General features: G+C 36.7%; 1 protein-coding gene across 1 annotated transcript in view; it reads left to right on the top strand.

Moving 5' to 3' along the window:
* Positions 1–25,828, top strand: part of PLXDC2 (plexin domain containing 2) — a 448,391-nt gene that overhangs the window by 333,670 nt on the left and 88,893 nt on the right. The window contains 3 exon segments of the mRNA XM_019460620.2: positions 4,137–4,236; positions 16,796–16,891; positions 17,081–17,162. Of these exon segments, the coding sequence (XP_019316165.1) occupies positions 4,137–4,236; positions 16,796–16,891; positions 17,081–17,162 (278 nt within the window).

The following is a 25,828-nucleotide window of genomic DNA, read 5'->3' as shown; positions in this document are numbered from 1 at the left end:
GAACAGCTTTCCTCTGTTCAAAACTCTCTAAACCATCACTGTATAACATGAAATAAAATTCCGAGTCATTGCCATGGCTTGCAGGGAATGTGTGCTCCCTTTGACATGCCCCCACCTCCTCTCATCTCCTTTAACTATCTTATCTACTTCTCATGCTCCAGTGATAACCTTTGAATTCTGAAAGTCACCAAAAACATTTAGTCAAAGCCTTTGCCTGTACTGGTTCCTGTACTCAGAATTTTCTTCAAATATCCACATGGCAGGCTCATTACTACAGAAAAATCATCTCATCACAGAACCTCTCTGTGACTCCTTCTCCTCAGGAAGCCCCCATGCCCTTCTAGTCTCTTTGCCACACTTTAGTTTCCTCCTTAGCACTCACCACCGCTCAGCATAGTTTAATTCTTACGTTCACTTTTTAATATCAGCCCCTGCCCTCTAGAATGTAAGCTCTATGAGAGCAGCGTCTTTGTTCTGTTCCTTTCTATGATTCTAGTGCCTACAGTAATACACAGAATATATTCAATTAATATCTAGTAACTGAGCAAATTTATTCTATCTTATCAAATAGCATGGAGAGTATATATGCCTTTTGGAGAAAAGAATTTTTATATAGTATGTAATATTCTCAGAAATTTATTTTCTGCTTTATATTTCCACATTATATTAAGACTTATAGTAGAGTTATTTATGGTAATGGTGGTTTGTCTGACCTAGTCCTCAGAAGTCACTGTCCCATGAATAAGTATAACTAGAAAACCGGCAGCAAGTTAAAATGTTACCCTTAGAAGCAGACAAAGATTTCTGCCTACCTCAGTTCTCTTACAAACAGGTACAATTTTTCACCCTTGTTAACAGTTTACTTGTTGAAGTGTGGAAAGGTCAAGATCATTCAATAGAGTGAAACCATTGAATTGAGGTTTGAAAGGGTCTTTACAGGTGATCTACAATTATCTTCCTAAAGGGTTTGGCCAATTTATGATAGGATTGTTTTCAGTGACAGAACACTGTCTACATTGTTAGGTTACCCATTTTAGTTCCAGATGGATTTTCCTTTGGTTAAATGAGTCTGAATCTAGGTAACTTAGACACATTGGTCTTCATTTTTTGGAATCGAGAGGAAAAAGAATAAACTAGGAAATAAAGAAATCTAGAAGAGTGAAAGCAAGATGTAGAAAATGGAACTTTCTACTGGAACGTTCCAATCTTTCAAGTTTAATTGTACCTAGAAGTGCAGAGATATTTATCTGATTCCCTGAAATCTAGGAGGAAGAATGCTACTTCATTTTGTGTAGAAACACCAGAGAAGTTTGTATCTGCTATTAGATCTCTAATAGAAAATGTATTGGTTAGTATTGCTGTGTAACAAATCACCCGAAAATGTAGTTACCTAACTCCATATCTTATGTCTCACAAGATACCTATGGATCAGCTTGGCAGTGCTACTGATCTGGTTTGTACTCTCTTGATCTCAACTGGGCTTATTCATGTGTCAGCTGTTAGCTGGTGGATTGGCTAGGAGCTAGCTGGTCAAAGTGGACCTCTGTTGCAAAGGGAACTTTCCTCCATATGCCTCTCCTATATTTTCAGCAGAGCAACAGCATACATTCTCATGGCAGTGGCAGGAGGCCAAGAAAGAAGGTGGAAATGTACAAATATATTTTCAATCCTCTCTTTTGCTTCACATTTGCTGTCATCTCCCTTTGTCATATTACTGAGCCAGAGTCCAAGTGGGAGGGGATCAAAAGTGACAAGGCAAAGGGTTTGGAAAGAAGGAGGCCATTGATGTAGGCCTTTAGTACAATCAGTCCACCACAGGTATAAAGCACGGGAGGAGAGGGTTTGACTTAGAGACCAAATATAAAGGAAGGGAGAGAAAGGAAGAGAGGGAGACAATAAAATCAAAATGAAAGATGCCTAGGTGAAGAAGGTGATAAGGAAGAAAGATTGAAGAGGTGGAATAGAAAATCTAAAAAGAAGGGAAAGCTATGATAAGGAGGTCTGCAGAAACAAAACATGTGACCTAAAAAATAAACCTTATATAAAAATACAATATTCATGGCAATATAATAGGATTTTCCAGTTGAGAGCTTTATGAACTCAAGTTTTGCTTTGAGTATGGGATAAGAGGAATACAATCACTTACACAGAATTATCTGGTAAAATAGTTCTCACCTTGCAGAGGAAAATTATAGTCACAGATGTTGGAGAATGAAAGCAAGTGATGAATACAAGTTAGCAAAGTTCTCATACTTAATCCTGATCAGGCGTGTACTAATGCTATTTGGCAATTGTGACTTTGTTTTGTTAGGACATACAAAATATAACTTGAATTGGAAATATTTTCTATGTTTTCACTAATTTTTTGTCTTTTTGTCTTTAATTGTGTCCATCTTAAATATAAATGACACTTATATTAACATTTCTGCCTCAACATGGCATATAAAGCTGGGTAATAGTATAGAGTCCACTAAAAAAGGAATTACAGGGGTGCCTGGGTGGCTCAGTCGGTTTAGCATCAGTCAGTTTAGCATCCGACTTCAGCTCATTTCATGAAATCGTGGTTTGTGGGTTTGAGCCCCGTGTTGGATTCTGCACTTACATCTCAGAACCTGGATCCTGCTGTGGATTCTGTGTCTCCCTCTCTCTCTGCCCCTCTCCCACTCTCTGTCTCACTCTCGCTCTCCTCTCTCTCTCTTAAAAATAGGTAAACGTTAAAAAAATTTTAAAAGAAAAGCAGTTACATATATGATACTGAGTATGGCTTACTAATCACTAAATAAAGTATGTCGGAGTTTCATTTCGTGAGTAAACCTTTAGGGACAGAAATGTTGGCTTTGCTTTGTTTGTTTCTGTTGTCCAGATATCAGAATACTTCATAAGGCTGGTTAAGAACTGGACATACTGAGATAAAATTGGCAATACCTTAACATTGTTTAAGAAAGGGATGAGTTAGTACATAAAGAGAAAACGTCATCTTCCATTTACTTGAAATAATTCCATAAATTTCAGATACTTAAAATTTCCTCTTTTAATTGGTTAATTGTGACCAAATAGCCCTTTTAAAATTCCCTGATGTCATGGGCAAAAATAAGCAGTACATCCCTTATTGTATCTTCTCTCCAAGTTTTTTTCCTTCCTTCTCATTGCTACCCTGGTTATTATGGTTTATAAGACAAGGTCAGATCTAATAGGTTCTTGAATGAATTACCTGCAGATGGCCCACAGTCTGCTTATGCCACCTTAAGATTTGTCGGTACATCCATCCTCCCCTTGTTGTTTCTTGTCCCTTTATTTATTGCAGACAGTTTCATGCCCATTTTTATTTCTATAAAACTGGTAATAAACATAGTAATCATCTCTCCAGTGACTGTTTTCTAAATCTAGAAAAATTGGCTCCAAGGATTTGTCTCATTTGTAACTCTTTAATATATTCTCAATGTGTTTTAATTTTTTTAACTGTGAATATTAAAAATGGCTGTCATATTCAGATTTGGGTTCCACTGAGATTTAAATTTAGGAAATGTGACCTTGAGATGACCCATCATAATTCATAAAGTTTTCCATGTAAGTTTCAATCAGAATAGTTCAACATCCATTAACATTTGCCGAGTTTCACTATCTATTAATCAACAGTGATATTGTTAAATATATATTTAGCAGTGCACTTACTTGTCCTTCTCTAGGTTTTAGATCTATAAGGCCACTTGTAAACAAGGATTTTTTTAAAAACCCATGAAAAGTAATATACAGTATTTTAGGAAAACAAATGGTACAGGAAGAGTCTATTCCCGAAATGAAAGCCAGCACTAAATGTGTTTACAGTGTGCCTATACGTGTGATGTTTTCAGCATTCGGCACCAGTTAGATCCTCAGAAAATCTATTTACTTTCATCATCAAGTAGCTGTCTGTTGGACCAGGAGCTCTTTTGTCACGTTAGCCCATCAAAAGCGCTAAACAGATGTTATTTTTTGGTATTGTATGTCTTCCTTCTCTAATATTTCCTGCTCACTCTCCCTGGTCCTTCATCTCCAGCACCTGATTTTCTTCAGTAAACAAGATGATCATGCTCCCCACCGCCACTCCGAAATGAAATTCAAATCTAACACGTAGCAATCTGCTTTTTCTTTTCCAGATTCCCGTCTTGGTCACACAGATAAGTTCGACCAATCACCCAGTGAAAGTGGGACTGTCTGACGCATTTGTCGTTGTCCACAGGATCCAACAAATTCCCAGTATGTAGAAGAAGGGTAATCGCAAAGTCTGAGCCTGCTGTGGGGGTAAATTTAAAGGAGATTGAGTTTAGGCAGATGTGACTATTTGAACAACAGAACCACTTAGCTGATTGCTGCTTGTAGATTATTGTTTGGTTTATAACTCTTATTGGTATTCGCTGTCTCTCTGTTACTCTTCAACTAATAATTTAGGTAAAGTGAAATCAAATAGCTAAGCCAAGAGTGTGTAATTTTGGATTCTTTGGTATAGTTAGCTTGGTTGCACAGATCTATTTTTTTTTTTAATGTTTATTTATGTTTGAGAGAAAGCACAAGGCAGGGAGGGGCAGAGAGCATCTGACACGGGCTCCATGCTGACAGCAGAGAGCCAGATGCGGGGCTCGAACTCAAGAACCTTGAGATCATGACCTGAGCCAAAGATCACGACCTGAGCTTAAGTGACTGAGCCACCCAGGCACCCCACACAGCTCTATTTTTATCATTAATAACAAGAAGATAAAGGAATGATAGATGATTTGACTGATAGGTATATGACTCTTATTTATTTGTGTAGCTTAAATTTACTAACAAAAGAGCAGTTTGCGCCGTTTTATGTCTATCATGTTTATACAAAAGTGTTTGATAGTCTAAAAGAAGATGACAGAAAAAAGTACAAAGTGAAGTAAATAAAAATTTTTGTGGGACTATACCTACCAGAGAAGAAACATAGTTTGTTTAAATCATTTTTACTTATCTAGTCTAGTTTACATTTGTAGAATAAATACATATATGTTACTTAGTCAGCTGTTCATCATATTAGAAATTCAGAATATTAGAAATTAATCATATTAGAAATTCAGAAAACCACCACTGGTAGTAATTCTGATCACGTATATAGCCATCATTTGTAAGTTTCTGTGTTTTAAACCTTCACTATTCTAGAAGAGTCCTGAGGGATGCTTGGGTGTGTTAGTACTGATGTTTGTTTGTGTCCTAAACATGCATATGTAAAGCAAGGGGTGATCATGAAATACCAAGATTAGATCATGTGTTTCCCTGTTTGGTTCAAAGTCCTTATATTCCACTATAGGGGTAGACTTAATTTATCACATGCGTATGCTATTTGGTCTTCCCTTAAACTAATTCTGTTTAATTATATCATCTCTCAAATACAGAGGAGGTAAATGGAGTGGAAATTATTTAGATTTTTCAGAGCAGCGGATTGGCTGGAAACGTTATAGGGATTATCTTACAACTACAATTTAGAATGACATTCAGATGTGGGAGTTCTGCTTGCTGAAGAACGTGAGTCTTTCATGGCGGTTTCTCCTTGTTAGTGGAGAATTAGTGGGAAGTAACATTCGAAGGAACTGTTAAATCAAGGCAGATTTTCCAGAAAGGAAATTGTACAATGAACAAAGCAAGGATATGTTAGCATGTGTAGACAAAAAACGACATCCTCTTTAATAAGAGGCCATGTCGTGGGAGAGCCAAAGTTGATTCCCGTTTGAGGAGTGTTTTCACATTCCTTCTTTCAGGGATGTTAAATCAAGCATGACTTGAGCCAGTTATTACACAAGGAAGAGAAAACACCAGTTTTAGTTTATTTGTGGGTTCTTTTCTTCTGAAGAAGGATTTTGTTTGCAGCTTCCTCAGAAGACTCCTTGGTCCATATTGATGTTCTGATATGTTACTGTTTTAACAAAAAGACTCACCCAAGTACAAAAGAAAAAAAGAATCACAAATGCATTTTAATATGCAAGTGTTGTCTCAGAACTGAGGCACGGTAGAATTTTGGGCTCACAAATTACGATTTTGCATCCCTTCCTATAATGTAATAGGGTAACCAGTATGTCTTGAGGAAAAATATTCCTCCCAAATATAAATTTTATTGAATAAATTGGCAAAATTCATATGAATTTTGAGAACAGATTATGTCTAAAGTTGAGACTCAGCATTCATCCGAAACAATTTCACAAGCTTCGAGTTCAGGGAAAAGTGTCTCTCAGGCAAGCTGCATGCTGGACTAACATTCACATTTCCTGTTGACCTCACCGGTCCATCCTGAGAATATTAGCTGAGAAAGAATGGAGGTTCTGAGTTTCTAATTCACTCGTCCCTGCCTGTAGATGGGACCATATTTCGATAAGAAAATTGGAATTGATGTGTTCTATTTAAAAATCTTTTGGGGAAGGGAGCACCTGGGCGGCTCAGTCAGTTAAGCGTCTGACCTCGGCTCAGGTCATGATCTCAAGGTTGGTTTCTAGAGTAAGAGTCCCGCATTGGGCTGTCTTCTTTCAACACAGAACCTGCTTCAGATCTTCTGTCTACCTCTCTCCCTGTTCCTCCCCAACCCTCTCTCTCTCAAAAATAAAAATAAAAATAATAATAATAAAAATGAATTTAAAAATCTTTTCAGGAACAGAAAAATTTAAGTCTCCTTAAAAATCTGTTCCCACATTTATGTGTAATAATGTCTGTTACATGAACTTCTGTATAAAGGGAAAGATATGTTCACATAGCATTCTCAGCCTAAAAGAAAAAAAAGCACACATATATGCCAGAGATTAGGCTGACCCAAGATTAGCATAATACAAGCTATAAAACGAGTACTTTTTCCTGAGAATTATAAGACGATTCCTAGAGATCTGTATGTTACCTGTTTGTGCAATCAGAATTTAGAAAAACATTTAAGTCCATTTCAAAATTCTGCTCTCTTATTTAACAACCCTCACTATTAGGAGTCATCCTCACAGGGAATTTAAATCATTCATCTCTGTTCCCCCTTTTTCTTCTCCTGAGTGAATTTCAGGGAAAAAACTGATCATTATCATAAGTAATGAGCGGTTTCATTTCTTCTCTATTGCAAGGTACGTTATATAGGACCCTGTTCTCATAAGATCAATTTTCTGTTCTTTTAAGCATTTTGGTTACACGGTTTATGTAGCACTTAGATCCTCAGCTTAATCTCATGGCAACATCGGAGTGCAAGCTGTAACCTTGAGAATAACTTTTCCCGGTGGGACCACCATTCTTGGAGGTCGTTTCACCATTCTTATCAGTTGGTCAAGTTTTGGTAAAGCATTTGTAAAGCTGTTAGGTAAGGTTAAGTTATTTATCATGAAGATTTCTCCGCACCCTTTCATGGTAATATCAACAACAGAAAACTTGTTTCTCAGTTTTTGAAGGCTTCCAAATAATAAATGATTTCAATGTAACTTTCAAGCATAGTTTATTACCTTAGTCTTTATCTTTCAAAAGGGATCAGGTGATCTGACAGTTGAAAGTAGCAAAGGGAATTCAGGCATTGTTAGGAAATAGTTCTGAGGTTACAAAGGAAATTCCTTTGCTCCTTCCAAAACAAAACAAACAAACAAACAAAAGTCTATGGTGAAATTAACCCTTATCTCTAAAAAATAAAATAAAAGATAAAATTAGTTAGCAGTCCAGAAAGTATAAAGGTTACCTTAATGGGAATACTAATAATGAGGCCTTGAGCATTTTATTTAATTCCTATAGCCTTACAGACAAAATGGTCACCTTACTACCTAAGATACAATGGGTATGTTGCATGCAGTATTTGGCACAAGGTAGTCAGCACTGTATTTGTACATGTATTTATTGTTTATTCATCATAATCAACATTATCACTTTAAGACACTGATGCTAAGATGTCCACACCCAGAACAATTGCTTGTGAGACTCTGGCCACAGGAGACTCCCATCAGGAAACACCTGACACTGGGAAACTCACTCTTCCTAGCTACGCAGCGTTTGCTTTTTGATGTCTTGCTGTGTCTGTCTGTGTGTACCTGTGTGTCTGCATCACCTTCTATTTTTCATAAAATATTTTGTAGAATTTTAGAAACAAAAAGAACACAGAGATCAGCTGGCTTCAGTCTCCACAGGTACAGATGTGAAACACAGGTCTGCACACAATGACTTGGATTGTTCGTTACAGAAACCCAAATGGAAGAACATACTTGTGATTATAAGCATAGCGCATGTTAATTCAGAGAAATCTGTACATTACAGAGAATGCACAGAAAAAATTTTAAATGGTCCGTAATTCTACCACAGGGAGATAACAATGTTTCCGCGTGTCTGCATCCAAACTTCTGTTTTTAGTATATACACTCGCAGACACATGCACATTAAGAAAATTGGCATTGTGTTAAAATATTTTTGTTACCTATTTTTCTCTTCATATATATAACACATTTTTTTTCTGCACTGCTGAATACCTGTCTAAAATGTGGTCATTAATAGCTGCAACAAATTCCTTTATTTCATAATTTATGTAACCTGTCTGAGCATTAGTTTGTCATGTTTGTTGCTTTTCATATTAATTATCAGTAAAACAGTGCTGAACATCTTCGTTTTCAAATTTTGACACAACTGATTGTTTATAAGCGAATATGTAGCCATTGACTGTTAATGGGTTTTTATGCACTTTGACAGATTGCTTTCTATAAGGGTTGTAGCAATTTACTCCCCCCGCCCCAGCATTTTATTAGATATCCCATTTCCCCAGATGCTCCCAGACACTGTCCTCATTTTTTAAACTGAAAATTTGATAAGCAGAACGTGATATTTCATTGTTGCTTTAATATTCTGTTGATTACCAGAAGGTTTTCACATTGTCATGTACTCGTAGGTCATGTGTAATTTCCATAATTTCTTGTCAAATAGCTTTATTAAGTAATCCTTTCTCAGCCTCAGCTTATGTGCCTCCAAATCCTTTACACAGTGTGCAAAGGTCTTCCTGGATAAATGTATAATTCTCACTAGTACCGTTCCTCCTTGTTTGTTTCCCTCTCCTCCAATTTAACAGTCTGAATTTCCATCTGAATCTCTAGGGTGCTGACCTTCTCCCTCACGCCTCACCTTTTCTCCGCCTTCTGAGCTTAAAGAGCATAACATTTCCAGCAAGAAAACCCAGAAAATCCACTCTCGCCTTTGCGGTTCTTTTATTGGGAAACGTAAAGCTATGCCATTTTCGTCATGTGAAAGTTAGTTTTACACACGCGCAGAATTCTTGTCCAAGAAAGCAACCTGGAAAGCTGCTGACCTTCCTTCAAATGGTTCTTCTACAAGTTATGATAACAGCTATTTCTGAATCCTTCAGAACATACCACTCTGTTCTTCTCACCCACCGGCAGTACATGATCTGCTTCTTTCTTAACATCAATCTATTTCTCATCCGCATCTGCTGTTTTAAATCTATTAACGTCATTGGTGCTACAATGTGCCGTGGCTTTGTTGATTAATTATTACTCACAGCTCAATAAGAAACATTAGCATTTGCAAAGATAAAATTCAACTCATTTGGAGAACAAATATATTTTAAAGATACTTAGAGGGTCAAAGAACTCTTTGAGGAACATTGTATATAGTTCATCATATATGGTCTCTTTATAAGCTTCACAGACCAGGCAGCAATTTTTCAAGAAACTTGACCAAAATTATGTTTACAGACTGAAAAAAAACAACCCCTAACAAAAAGAGAGATTTTTTTTTTACTCTTCAAAATGTCTTAAGCTTTAATTCTCAAAAACATAATACCATAGACCAGTACTGTCTAGTAGAACTTTCTACACTGATAAGACATCCTAAATCAGAACGGTTGAGTATTAGTCTCACTAGCTGCATGTGGCTACTAAGCACCTGAAATATGGCTAGTGACACTGGGGATTTGAATTTTTAATTGATTTCATTAATTAACTCTAAGTTAAAGAGATACATGCGACTAGTGGTTACCATCTTGGACAGAGTAACAGTAGATTATATCATCTATTTAAATGGAATACTAAATTTCAGGTATAATATTTACAGAACATCCTTTCTTTATTTCCTCTTTGCCTTTCAGAAAAGCCTTGGCATTTTAGATATGATTAAATAATACATTTTCAAATATAAGCATTCCATTATAACTGGTTTTCCCTAAATAAAACTATTGGTAATTTTGGTTTGCTTGTAGGACAGCTCCATTATAATTACTTAGCAACTCTAATTAAAAAAAAAAAAAAAACATGTTGACAGACTATTGAGGAAATGAATAATCTTGAAAACACTTAAGATATTTTTCTTTCATACTCTATTAAAGCTCTTTTAGAAGAACTGAGCCTCACTTGTTTTTTTGTTTTGTTTTGTTTTGTTTTGTTTTGTTTTGTTTTCAGAGAGAGAGAGGGCTGCCAGCAGGGAAGAGGGGCAGAGGGAGAGAAAGAGAATCTCAAGCAGTGTCCACACTGATCAGCACAGAGCCTGACACTGGGCTCGATCCCACGTCCCTGGGATCATAACCTGAGCTGAAATCAAGAGTCAGGTGCTCAACCAACTGAGCCACCCAGGGGCCACCAGCCTTACTTGTTATTTTCAAAGTTATCGGGATCTTTGCATTCATTTAAGGACAGATTGATCACAAATCCTTTAGTGAATCCTACCTTCCTTCTTCTCAAAATGGAAAGCCCTTCAAATTATTCATTTTTCAGAAGATAAAAAATTGCTTCTCCTTACAGCATAGCTTCATAAGGTGCTTTGGTTCCCAAGTATGCATTTGCCCACTCATGGCTCAACAAAAGGAAAAAGTAACAGAAATCATGACATTTCCCCATAAATATTCTCTCATTAAACTCTTCCACAATAGAAAGCATCATGCAAAGTGATACTCTATGCTTTTACATACATTTCAAACACCCCTTGTTTGATTCTAATCCTAGATATTTAAAATCCTAAATATTTGCTTCTTTTTTAAAAAGATTGATTTTTAGATAGGATTTTTAAAAAGAAGCAAATATTTAGGAGTTTTCTGGATATTAGAAATCACTGATTGGTTAATTATAACATATTTCAGAGGTATTTGTAGCTAAATTCTTGTTTTTTAGATCTATTCATCCATTTATTCATTGACTTTTTATCCTGTACCAATATCAGGCAAGGTAAAATTTTACCATTATAGAGATAGTCTCTCAATTTATTTAATAATTTATTTCTAATATAAAATACTAAAAGTCACAGAAAGGACTTCAATACATTATTAAAAATTCAACATACTTAAAAATTTATTTATTCAATAAATATCTATTGAGTACCTATGAAGCCAGGATTTATTGGTCTAAGGAAGAGAAACCCATCTTAATGTACTTTTATTTATTCAATATAGTGAATCAAAAGCTCATCTTTGCAATGGTCACCTTACTATGGAAGGCCTAGGAAAGGAGCCAAAATAGTTCTCAAAAATAACCTAAATTGAGTTTTTCTATCAAGTTCTGTCTGCCTTATTTATTTTAAATTATGACCTCAGAGATTCAATTTTCCACTTTTCTCTCACGTTTGCCTTCAAATTTAGACTTTGCCTTATTTTTTATTTTTCCCTATTACTTCATGAATATTTCTATTTTAACCTACACTTCCCTATTACACAGAGAATATTCCTATTTTTAACAAATACTGGTTGGATACCTTTATAAACATGCCCACATGTTAATTTTTCCAGGTGAATTTTTTTATAGGAAGTTTAGTGTCTTGGAAACGGAGGGGTTTTTCTTCCATAAGTACCAAACATCTGCATAATTTAGCACTAAAAGCTTTTCAAACACTTGATTTTAAAACGTATCTTACTACATTTCACCCAACTTTATTTAATGAAGTCACAATCTTCTTTTCTCTCAGAAAAACAGTAGAGATTTAATGACATTGCCAATGTACATCGCAAAGTCTCCCCTAAGTCTCAGGAATAAAGAAATGTGTTTTCCTGGGAGAAACACCACATCCAGAAGAACAGTCCTTAGGCCAATGGGAGCCATAGTGTTAGGACTGTTGTCTACATGTCGCACAAGCTCACTAAGATACTCTGCCTTGACCATTTACTATCCCAGTGCTGGTTCTGGTGCTCTTGTTGGGCAAAGGGATTACTAAAGGAAGTCAGGACATCTTGTTTCAGCCATTAGTAAATATACGTGGAATGAGGAGAAAAGTAAAGTTTGGTTTTAGATGAAGTTTCTGATCTTTTTTATGCATGCTCAGGTAACTTATGAAATCTGACCATGTAAGTTGTAGCAGTGTCCAGAAACTTCACGAACCGCAAGGGAATGATGAGAAGAAAATCTAAGAGGTTTAGGTTAGTACTCCATGATCCTCTAAATTTTATGTTGCCTTATCCAACCTATTACATTATTATTTAATAGAATAGAATTACAGAGGGCATAAAACATGTTTGAAGCAAAAACATCTTCTCTTTGTAGAAGCTGTATTTAACAACGCCAACCAGCTCTTTCTGTTAGTGACTTACATATTGTGTGGGAGGCTTATCGCGGCTCTAATGGTGCCCTTTTTTTCTCAAGAGTCTCTTTTTTTCCCCCCCAAGTCTTCATGCTGGGAATGAACTTGTAGTTGTGCAATACATGCTGTTTACATTAAAGAGTATTCAGTGAATGGTGCTGGGTGGCAGACTCAACTTGAAGTGGAAAAGAAATAACCATTTGGGACCAGTCATTAGGCATCAGTAATCTGTAAGTAAGGCAACGTTAGCAAGTTATTTATTTGACAGTTCAGACAATATTAAGATATTCATATAAATGGAAGAATCAGCCAATTTACAAAATTACTTCCACATTCTCTATGTGAATGCTACCTTTAAAGACAAACTAGATCACGGCTAATCATGCCACAAAGAACTCATTAAACTGTTTTTATTTCAGCCAGAGTGAATATTGATTGGAGAGGATTCCTCGTGTTCCCATATGATCCCTCCTGTTAATTTGCTCAGACTTTCTAAAAAAATGCAATTCACTAGTCACACTTCGAATCATATCACCTCAAGATTTGGGTTACTAAACTTTATCCTCTGTGTGTTAGTCTGCACAGAGATTTAGGTGTTTTGTTTTTGTTTTTAATTTTTAAAAGCCCTTAATGAGTATTCTAGTCAAACTTAGTTTTGTAAAGTGGCAAGAAAACAGCTAAAGCTGTATCAACACTACTAAGACTGAATTTTTGGGACAGCATTGTTTTGGCTGACTTTCTAAAGAAGACACATGAGCTAAATACATTTCTGGAATCAAATGAAAGCTTCTAGTATTGGCAGGCGCTACCAGTAAATACATTCCTAATTACTTGTTTTTGACAGGGGTATCTCTGAAATTCAACAAAAATGACCATTTGGAAGCTGTCATTAATTGGCAGGTCATCAAACAAAACTCATTCTCATTAATTTCATTTTGTTAAACTCATTTCCTCCCCGTAGTAGGAAGGGTCCGAGTGGGTGATAGAATTAGCATAGCAAAAAAGGTCACTTTCCCTTAACCCCATATGCGTAATCAATAATTAAGTTCCAGAGGATTCACGGTCATTATGTCAGTAGTTTGAGGTTTTCAAAGGATAATATGAAATGAACAGAAAACTAGTATTTTAATAAGCAGCTACTAATATGATAGATACTGAGTGAACTTTAGTATGAAGGAGACTCTAAAACCCCAACCAGTAATCTCATGGCAAAGTCATGTTATGTCTTTATTTCCAAGAACTAAATTATTTAGCAAAAAACAAGGGAAACCAGTATATAGGAAGATGTATTATTTAGATAAAGCAGAAGCTGGGGAGTCTTCTTCTGTGCCTTACAACTTAAGAAAAGAGTGCCCTGCCCTTGAGAAACCTTACTAAATACCATTAAATTAGCATTTTTCTCTGATGTTTGATAAAGTTTACACTTTGAAAATCATATATGCATTTTCGTTTATACCAAAAAGAAATTAATTGGATTATGGTTCTTAAGCAGTGTTTTCCAGTCTGATAAACCTGAACATATATTCAGCAAATGGCTCTAGAACCTCTGTGAGCCCCAAAACATTTCTTTTGGGGCTACCTCCCTTACTCTTCTGGAGTAGTATTTCACGGGGAATAATCAGAAATGAGTGGAAAGACAGGAGTGGATAAAAGTAGAGGCACGTGTAGGTTTTCAGTAGATGTTTGACTTTGCCCCTGGATGTGTAGGTATATCTACAGTTGCTAAACACTTGAACTAAATCTCCCGTACACCATCTTCCTGCTCCGCATCCTGTCGGATCCATTGATGTTAATCAAAATTTAACTTTCTCTAAGCTAAGGTGGGAGATAAATTCCTAGAAGCCTGATTTCAGAACCTTAGTGTGATTTCAGTGAGTTTAGATCTGTAGAAATAGACCATGATATGCAGCATGTAACCAGTATGACGCTGGTTGCCGTATTAAACATTTATTGAGCACTTGCGGTGTGAAAGAGAGTGTTCTAACCAATTTTCATTTACTGTCTCATTTTAGTTCTCACAACAACTCAGTGATCTAGGTACTATTATCTCTATTTTAGAGATGAGGAAACTGAGGCGGGAGAGGCTAACAAAGGAGCCCAAGGTCACACAGATACAAGCAGCAACACTGGGATTTGACCCACGCGAAATTGTTCAAGAGCGTGTTCTATCAACCACTATGACATATGACTTCCCAAGATTAGATACTCTGATATTTTTTAAATAAACTGATAGCTTCCCAAATAATTCCTGATCGATAAGATAGCATTCAGGAAATGCGTTCCTTTCATCACAAGCATTTCAAGAGCTAAATAAAATGCTGATAACATTGCTTCACCCATTACAATTTACCAAACTCAGGCAAGCTCATGAGCATAAGACTCAGGTCTTTTTTTAATATACTTTAAAATATATTTCGTCAACAGTCTTAATTGTAATAAAATATGTTTGCCGTATTTATCTGATATTTAATTATTAAAGTTCATGTCAAAGTCTCCCATCTAGCCTACTCCTCAGGGAGACTGTTGGATTTGCTGATGAATAATTATAAGCTCCTTCATACAATCTAAGTACCAGTTGTTAACCTTTCTCAGATACAATGCTGCATATTTAATAAATATCAGTACTAATTTTTTTAAAGTGACCTAAGTTCTGTTTTACTTTTATTAAAAGAAACCCATCTAAACCTTTAAAGCAATCAGACTCCTATTCTGGCTGTGAATTTTTTTTTTTTAGGCTGTGAAAAAATTGTAATTGTTACCCATTCCTAAAAGACTTATTTTAGCTTGAGTTTTAAAGAAGTGGTATCATCTTACCTTTTTTAAATTTTTTTTATTTTTTTAAGTTTTACTTAAATTCCATTTAGTTAATATACAGCAAAATATTAGTTGTGGGTGTATAATATAGTAGTTCATTACTTATATACAACATCTGGTGCTCATCACATTGCACTTCTTAATCCCCATCATCGATTTAAACCATCCTCCTGCCCACTCCACTGTGCTAGCCATCAATTTTTTCTCTAATTTAGTTAAGAATCTGTTGCTTTTCCTCTTTTCTCTCCCTATGATGAGTCATTTGTTTCTTAAATACAACACATGAGTGAAATCATATGGTATTACGGACTACCTCTGACTGACTTATTTCACTTAGCATAATAATTTCTTTTTTTTAATGTTTATTTATTTATTATTTTTTTTTAATTTTTTTTTAATTTTTTTTTTTTAATTTACATCCAAGTTAGTTAGCATATAGTGCAACAATGATTTCAGGAGTAGATTCCTTAGTGCCCCTTACCCACTTAGCCCCTCCCCCCTCCCCCCCTCCCGCAACCCCTCCAGCAACCCTCAGTTTGTTCTCCATATTTATGAGTCTCTTCTGTTTTGTCCTCCTCCCTGTTTTTATATTATTTTTGTTTCCCTTCCCTTATGTTCATCTGTTTTGTTTCTTAAAGTCCTCATATGAGTGAAGTCATATGATTTTATGTCAAAGTCTTTCAAAATATATAAATCCATCAAGAAAACTTCTTCAGTATATTCTGGGTAACAATGGGTTGGAGCCCACTAGCAAAGTGAGATATCTGAGACCAGAATCAACATTTCAACTCCACAGGTTAAAAAAAAAGACTTCTGGAGGGCTGAGGGCCACCTGGGTGGCTCAGTTGGTTGAGCATCCAAATCTGATTTCAGTTCAGGTCATGATCCCTGGGTCATGGCATAGAGCCCTGCATCAGTCTCCACCCTGAGCGTGGAGCCTGAGTTAAGATTCTCTCTCTATCTGGGGCGCCTGGGTGACTCAGTCGGTTGAGACTCTGACTTCGCCTCAGGTTGTAATCTCATGGTTTATGGGTTCAAGCCCCACGTTGGGCTCTGTGCTGACAGCTCAGAGCCTGGAGCTGTTTTGGATTCTGCATCTTCCCCTCTCTCTCTCCCCTTCCCCCACTCATCTCTCTCTCTCTCTCTCTCTCTCTCTCTCTCTCTCTCTCTCTCTCAAAAATAAATAAAACATTTTAAAAATTTAAAAAAAGGGATTCTCTCTTTCTGTCCCTCTCCCTGCTTACATTCTCTCTCTCTCTAAGATAAAATTAAATTAAATTAAAATTAAAAAAAAAGACTTCTGGGTATATCAGCACATGATTTTCAGGTTGTTTTTAATAACCACTCTCTTCACAGGGATTATTTTAAATCTTCATTTTAAAACCACATTGGGTGAAAAGCATATCATTTTATATTCATTATTAAATGTTGCTTTATAGGCAAAGAAATCTTGAAAGGCTTTTTTTTTCTATTTGTGTTTTTACAGATGTCCGGAGAAGAACAATTTATGAATACCACCGAGTAGAGCTACAAATGTCAAAAATTACCAATATTTCAGCTGTGGAGATGACCCCATTACCTAGTAAGTTACCATGTGAACAGAACTAGGTGGAAAGTTTCATGATCTGATCTGTTTATGCATAGGTATCTTGATCCTGTGTGTATATAGGGATGGGTGGGGGATTTTAATTTTGGTTGAGCATTCTTTTTTTTTTAATTTCTCTCCATGCTGCCAATTAGTCTTAATAAACCTATTCTTCCTGTTTCCTAGCATGTCTCCAGTTTAATGGTTGTGGCCCCTGTGTATCCTCTCAGATTGGCTTCAACTGCAGTTGGTGTAGTAAACTTCAAAGGTAAAGAAAAGAGTAATGCAGAAAATGTAAAAATTTCACAGACTTGTTGCTTCCAACTCTTCCATTGAATTTTAGATGTGTCAGGTATATTGATTAGGTATATATGAACACATGTATACGTGTAAAAAAAAAAATGCAGAAGTGACCAAAATGCAAAAACTGCTCAGAATTTTAGTGAGTTTTAAAATTTTCCTTTGATCACTCAAAATTACCAAGAACCTTTATAGTCAATAACATCATTACCTGATATATATTTGTAGTTTCTATGGGGTTTAAACTAGAGGGTGATTATGACTGAGGAGTCTATAAATCGATGCCATTGGTCCATATTCTTCAGAAAGCGTGGTATGACATATCATTACTATAACAAGGGCAGTTTATGCGTGACCACACGCACATTCTTAGTAAATTCCAGGAAATATCTCAAAGGTTACTAGCCAAGATTAGAGATGTGGTCTAAAGTTAGGGAATAAAGTGACACTAACTGACCTCCACATGAACAGAGTGCGTGGTTTGATTTTCATGAATGGCAGAGGAGTTTTTAGTCCCTCGAGTTTTTCAGAGAATGAATGATCATTTGTCGGAAATGCAGGGTGAAGACTTTTGAGTGTGTTTTGTTATTTACTCAACCATCTGGTGCACCAATTATGTCGCAAGTGCTGGGAAAGCAGCAGCGAATGATATAGGTGTGATCACTGCCCCCCCCCGTGCAGTTTACAGTCTTTTCAGAAGGAAGTTCCCTTCCACCTTCAGAGTCTGTGAAAAGTCTGCTTCTTCCTGCAGGTGAAGAACCGAGTCTTCAAGCTACCCGTCTGTGCTTGTTTGCATCTGAGCTTTCTGTTGTAAAAGCCTCCTATGTCTTATCATCTTCCTGCAGCACTTGCTGCAATGATGGCAGCATGTTCAGGAATACTTTAAAAGTTATTGAAGTATAAAGAATAGAACGTCAATTCCCTGATAACAAGCTTTAGGAAGCATGTTCAACTTGCTAACTTTGGGGCAACCAGTACAGTATTGTGGATAGAACAATATCATTTATTATAACCGCTGCATTGTTTTCAGCATAGCCTGTTCCAATAATTTCCTTTGTGCAATGAATTTCACATAATGATAAAGCAAGCAGGAGATTACTACTCTTAAAAGTCTATTTTAACTTACCTGTGTCTCCACGTTGCGAACAACTGCTTTAAATTTTTTTTTTTTTAACATTTATTTATGATTGAGAGACAGAGACAGACAGAGCATGAGCATGGGAGGGGCAGAGAGAGGGGGAGACACAGAATCCGAAGCAGGCTCCAGGCTCTGAGCCGTCAGCACAGAGTCCAACGCGGGACTCGAACTCACAAACCGCAAGATCACGACCTGAGCCAAAGTCAGACGCGTTACCGACTGAGCCACCCAGACACCCTGGGAAGAACTACTTGCAAACTGACAGTTTGTGGTCATTTATATTCCTATATTGTTGACATTCCAGAAACATTGCCTGCATATCAGAAGCTATTCAAAATCTGCTTAGATAACAGCCAAAATGAATCTAAGAAGATGGCACTTTAATATGTATAGTTAAGTGATACTGAAAACTCCCACAAGAATTGAGTAGAAGACCCTGGCAGGGTGTGAACCTAATTCAAGTTCCAGTTCAGTGCTCACGTCCTTTGAGAAGTCTTCAGAAACCATGAGTTTGCGTGAGGTGCCCCTCACCTGCATTTCTCAGACGTCCTGGGCAAACCTCCATCAGCAGCAGCTACCATAGGTCTTATGGACACTTGCTGGTTTGTTTCCTTTTCTAGGCTGTGGCTTTATTAAGGCCGATTGGCCTTCGTATCTCCAGAATAAGAATGTACCTTGTACTACAGAAAAACGGATGGATGCATGAATGAATGATTACCTTCCAAACGAAGGACTCGTGACTAGATTTGTCTGAGAAGGAAGGGTTTCCGAGGATGAAGGAATCTGAGTGCTGAAGCCAGGAGAGTCAGAGGAAAGCCAGGAGAGTTAGCCGCCCCAGACAGATTCTGAATCGAATTCTCAACTGTAATAATGTACTTATAAATGAAGATTCGGGACACTAGCTGAGAAACCTATTTCCCACCAATCATTTCATTATTTTTTAAAAAAACATTTTTGGTAAAAATATACAAATATTTATGTGCTTATATTTATATTATAAATTTGTATTTATAGTACATATATATAAATACATACATATATATATAAACAAGCAATTTTGGCAATCAAAACACACACACAAGTTGCAAATTGCTTTATATTAATACTTCCATTTTATTGAAGTATTCCTCTGGCAGACGTTGTGCCAAGGAATTAGCAAATGTATTTAGCTCATACTACATTTTTTACAATGGAGGAAACTGAGGCTTACAGGAGCTAGGTTATTTGTACAGGGTCTCATAGCTCTTACGAGTTATGAGTGAGGTTAATTCATACTTAAGGTTAAGCATGAATTGACACTAGATCTGTGTGACTCCCAGCCTGCGGTCGTGACACCTCCAAGTTAATCTTCATTGCTTCCTGAAAAGTAGTGGACATACTCCCGAAAAGTACATATTTTTATAATTGAGCCTGCAAGAAAATTGCCTGGTTTTGAAATTGGCATAAAAAGAATGCGGAAGAGAATCAAGCAAAAGCAAAAGGCTTTTGTATATTATTGAAATCATAGGTTTTTTTAAAAGATTAATGGAAAAAGGAAAGGTGGCGATGCATATAAATAAGGAAGGAAGTCCTCAAAGAACACTGCTTTAAAAACTACAAGTTTTCTACATGTGACCATTTGGTGTTCTGCTGAATACCAAACACTGGTTTAAAATCTCGGATTTATTTTTACTTCTTCAGCAACCCACTTATATACATATCAAAACCTGCTTAATTAATTGCTTTACCTATGGCTCATTGCACTTTTGTTCAATTTAATTTCCCCACTGCATTTTATTAATTTCTCCTTAGACCTGTGAGCCTCAAAACTTTGCTTTTGCTGCCCGGAAGTCTTTTCCCCAGACTTTGGAGCTTTTATTAACAAGTTCAATAAAACAAGAGAAGCCTTATCCTAAGCAGCACAAAAAGTGCCTCTCAGATTTTTTTTCTTCCATCCTTTTTACTTTCTCATTTGTGCTCATTTACCCCTGAATGATAATCAGTTGGTGGTGATTATTGAACTCTCCAGTTGGGCTTTCTCTAAAAAGATAAGATAATTTTAATTGGTTTGTTTATTTCCTCTAATTCCTATTTTTCAGGAAGCAAAAACTAAGGCAAAATATTTGTAATGGCTTACCCCATGTCTGAAGGAATTTGAGTTATAAGAACATTTAATGAGATCCATAATCGAAACTATTTACACAGAATCGGTGGCCCATTACTTCTAGATAAGAATGCTTTTGTTTCTTCACTGAAAAATTGAGAGGACACGAATCAACCACTTTCAACTAATACCTTTTATTTTCACTCATTCAACAAAAATTTTTGAATGTGTCTTTGTTCAGGTTGCTGTCCTAAATTGTGAATTCAGTGATAAACAAGAGAAAATCACTTTGCTCACGGCGCTTACATTTTTAGTGTGATGAGAAAGAATGTAAACAAATGGGTGTGCAGAAAATAGAGTTGCTAGTGATGAGTTCTATGGCCAAAGAAATAAAACAGAACATTATAAGGGAAAATACAGCAAAACTCTTAATAACAGGAGTTTATTTGCTGGTATCATGCTAAGAAACCTCGCCTTTTTGAAGAGACCTTAGTTTCATTAGCCTTCATCATCCAAAAGTCTATTTTTTAGTTGAAAATATATTTTTGCTCTTAAAATATTCATTCACTCATTCATGCACTCATTCATGCACCTGGGTGGCTCAGTCGGTTGAGCGTCTGGCTTCGGCTCAAGTCACGATCTCAGTTGCTGAGTTCGAGCCCCACGTCGGGCTCTGTGCTGACAGCTCAGAGCCTGGAGCCTGCTTCAGATTCTGTGTCTTCCTCTGTCTCTGCTCCTCCCCTGCTCACGCTTTGTCTCTCTCTCAAAAATAAATAAACATTAAATTTTTTTTTTTTAATTTACTGAATACCTTCTACACTAATCTAAACAACACGCACTAGTCTAAACACTGAGGTAGTTTGAACAGAAATCATGTATTAAAGCCAAAGCCCTCATAAAGGGTAGAGGTCAGCTTACTACGCGGGAAAACAAACAAATGAATAAGCAAAAAAATCAGTTGATGATGAGTAATCTGTTGAGCTTGAAAAAGCCAGTGGTTGCTGTGGACTGCATGACCAAGAAAGGCTTCTTGGAAGAAGTGACATTTAGATCTGATTGGGACCAACTACATATAGCAAGGTGAAAGCAAAGAGCATTTCAAGGGGACTGGCAAGCACAGTGGCCCTACCATGGGTTCAAGCTTAATCTGGTGAGGAAAGGAAGAAGCGCAGTGAGTTGGGAGCGTTGAGAGTTGAGCATGAAGGGAGAATGGGATCAAATGAGGTCAGGCAGGTTGCACAATACCAAGACATGGAAGGCTTTGTAAGCCAGGAAGGGTTTTATTCATTCTCAGGGTGATGGGAAGCCTTTAGATTTTAGAAGAACTTAAGCAGAGGAGTGATGTGGTTTCATTATATGTTAAAAATGAAACTCTGGGTTTTCCTGGCTGGCTCAGTGGGTAGAGCATGCGACTCTTGATCTCAGGGCCATGAGTTTGAGTCCCATGTGTGGCATCCAGTTTACTTTAAAAAATTAAAAATGAAACTCTGGCTGTTCCAAGGAGAATAGTTATGTTTTTATGTGCTTTTGTGTGTGTGTGTGTGTGTGTGTGTGTGTGTGTGTGTGTGTGTGTGTATGTGTGGAGAAAGATTGAAAGGGGAGAGAATAGTAGAGAGTGTGTGCAATAGTCTACAGAAGGGATGACAGCTGCTTAGACAAGGATGATAATTATGGGGATTGGGAGAGATGAATGGATTAGAAGTGAAGGAAGAAGGAACGATAAGAATCAAGGCTGCTTTGTAGACTTTTCTTTGAGTAATTTGGTGGATGCTGACATTCATTTTTTTTTTCCTGAGAGAAGTAAGATGACACAAGAAATAGAGAGGTGGAGAGAAGTAAAGAGCTTATCTGGGGACAAGTTCAATTTGAGTTGTCTATCGGACTTCAAGTAGAAATGTTGAGTAGATGGAAATATAGAAAACAGAAATTTCAGTAAGAAGTTGTGGCTTGAGGTTCAGATTGGAGAATCTTTATCATAAAGATAGTATTTAAATTCATGGGGCTGAATGAGATCAACTGTGGAGAAAGTGTTTTTAGAAAAAAGAAGAGAGGGGCACCTGGGTGGCTCAGTCGGTTGAGTGTCCGATTTCGGCTCAGGTCATGATCTCGCGGTCCGTGAGTTCGAGCCCCGCGTCAGGCTCTGTGCTGACAGCTCAGAGCCTGGAGCCTGCTTTGGATTCTGTGTCTCCCTCTCTCTCTGACCCTCCCCCATTCATGCTCTGTCTCTCTCTGTCTCAAAAATAAATAAATGTTAAAAAAAAAAGAAAAAAGAAGAGATTCCAGGAGCTAGCCTCTGGCATAGTGTAATGAGGTCTGAGGTATGAAATATGCTAATTTTATCATATAAAATTATTTTACATGTTTGTTTGCATAGACAAAGAATACCTTGGAAAAAATACATAAGAGACTGATGATAATATTTGTTTCTAGTGAGCAGACACAGACATGAGAATAAGTATGAGTTTTCATTATGTATGCTTGTGCATAATTAGAATTTTTGCCACACAGAGTTGAAGACAAAAAGGAGGAATCAACAAAGGAGAAATAAGAGAACGTAAATTGTTTCAAGGGTAGAAATGTAGTCTTACTCATGTTAATGTCTTCTACAGCACACCATGCCTGGACTAATACAACAATCCAACACATACAGTTGAACTGATCGTGAAGATGATCAAGGCCAGGAATTTCCACTTTCATGAAAATTCTAATTGGTCACTTTGGCTGTTTCATCCATTGGCTTTTTTCAGTATCAACCAAATAGTTCTAGAAAGAACTAAGCTGATGCCTGGCCTAAAGTGTCAACATTTATAATCAAGCATGTTGCATACTGGGGAGTTAGTCTCTTGGTGTCTCACTTTTCCAGAATTTTCCACATTTTATTAGCTCCAATCGAAGTCATAAGACTACTGGTAAAAATTGGAGAATGAATACTTTCCGTGACTCCATCCATCAAAAGAATGAATAGAATAGGTAAATCCCCACTAATGGTAAAGGCATGTGTCTCCTGAATAGTAGTATCACATATTTACTTAAGAAGATGTATAAGATGAGGAAAAATAGTTTTGCATAACTGCTCTATATTTATTTTGACCTGTTATTTCTACTGCATTTCCTTAAACACGATGGCACTGGCTGTTATTTTCTACTGAATGAACTGGATGTCTTTTCAGTAACAAAAAGAGAAGTAGAAAAATGTATCACATGTACTAGGCTTCAAAAATTTTGAAGTGTATCCAGTCAGAAATAGTCGCGAATAATTCACTAATGATATAAAATGTATTATCAATCTAAATTAATTAAGGATGAAAAATCCTTTTTACATAGGCACAGCTAATGTTTTGAAGGTAGAATGTACTCATTATCATCTGTTCATTTAGCTTACAGAAATTAAACTACCTAAGTTTGAGAGGAGAGAGAAATGGAGAGAACAAATTTAAATAATGCAGTCAATCCAAATTTCCACAACCAGCAATTGTATGCTTCTGAATACAAGCACCAAAGGAAACTTGAATATACCTATCCCCTTCGGTTTCCTTTCTACACACCCCTAAACATACATGCACATCTGCAGGATTGAGTGTGACTTTAGGGTTTAAGGAAACAGAGAGTAGTTTTCATACCACATGGTCCTAAAAGGAAGCCAACAGCTTCACCTAGAGTCAGCCAAAATCCAACAGTCCATACTGACTTTGGAAGAAGTAGTTTTATTAAAGAATGACAGTCTTCTGTGGGCACCTGGGTGGCTCAGTTTGTTAAGCACCTGGCTCTTGATTTCACTTCAGGCCATGATCTCACAGTTTGTGGGATCAAACCCTGAATCAGGCTCTGCACTGACAGCTCAGAGCCTGCTTCGGATTCTCTCTCCCTCTCTCTCTCCCCTTTGCCTGCTCACGCACTCTTTCTTTTTCTCTCTTTATCAAAATAAATAAATAAACATTTAAGGAAGAAGAAAGGCTTCTGAAAGAACTGTACTAAGGGAATTCCAAACATATTTTGATTCAGTCGGATTTTTACCTACTTTCTCACCTCAATGTCTAGCCCTCAAGTAAGGTACAATTCCACTGTAATCCCTAGAGGGCCATATAAAGCATTCTGTTAGTCTAATTTAGTTGTAAGTCTTAATTTAGTCCAAGATGTTAAGATTGAAAAGAGAGGATCAGAAAACGCACAACTGTCAAATGACATATCATGTATTCTTGGAATATGTGACACGCTCTGAAATTTGTAAAATTAAGATTAATCAGTAGAGTATAATTGTGCTTATTTAAATGTACCTTTCATATCCTGGGCAAAACCATAGCCATAACCCTTCTGACATTATGACCTAAGTTTATATTTGAGGCTACTTATAGACTACACATTTATATGATTCTTTCACATAAGAAAACCCATTGGCTTTGATGATAAGGTGTGAAGTCCAGATCTAATAAATAGAAGCTATTTGGGAAATCCAGCAGCCCTGATTCAAAATTAATTATACTCGTGGGCTTATTTCAGTGGATTGGGCTCAAATAAAGTTCTACTTGGAAATGCACCAATTCTCAGGTGGCCATTTAGAATTCACTGAGCTTCGGGGCACCTGGGTGGGTCAGCCAGTTAAGCGTCCCACTTTCTCTTTTGGCTCAGGTCATGATCTCACAGTTTATGAAATCGAGCCCTGTGTCAGTCTCCACACTGCCAGCAGAAGCCTGTTTGGGATTCTCACTACCTCTTTCTCTTCTTCCCCAACTAGTGCTTTAACTAGATAGATAGATAGATAGATAGATAGATAGATAGATAGATAGATGTGGATGTGGATATGGATATGGATATGGAGATAGAGACAGAGACAGAGATAGAGACAGAGATAGAGATAGAGATATACATACATGAAAAAATTTAGAACTCACCAAGCTTCAAGAATTTTACATAAAGTTTTATTGATCTATGTTTCAATATGCTGACTTTCTTTCAAGTTGCAATCACTTCTGTCTGCTTATCAGAATTACTGATTAGTAATATTTTGATATTTTGATATTAGTAATATTTTGAATGTAAGGTTTAAATGCAAAATATGAAGCCATTTATAACTAACATAATTCTATTTTTGTCTTTGATAGAAGGTTGCGTCTTTTATTAAATATCAGATCCAAAAAAGTTATTTAATTAAAGAAAAATTCATTGGAATGCTTTCTTGTATGCTGCCTGGTCATGATAGACAGGAAGAAGAGAATGCTGTCATTTCTGACTGAAGGTGTCAGAGAAACATTAAGCTTTAATTATACACTCAGCAGGAATGGATAAATTTCCCATAGGTCTAAAACTGGTGACCACAGTAGCCCAAATCTAGACCAAATGAGATTCTCTTTAGTGGGTTCTTGTTAGTACTAGCCAGCTAAGGTTCAGGAGGAGCCCAGAACTGAGGAAGCAATCC

Source organism: Panthera pardus, unplaced genomic scaffold, assembly GCF_024362965.1.
Source record: "Panthera pardus isolate Hobbes unplaced genomic scaffold, ASM2436296v1 HiC_scaffold_6, whole genome shotgun sequence".
Taxonomy (NCBI): domain Eukaryota; kingdom Metazoa; phylum Chordata; class Mammalia; order Carnivora; family Felidae; genus Panthera; species Panthera pardus.
This window is presented reverse-complemented; position numbering and strand designations above follow the sequence as displayed.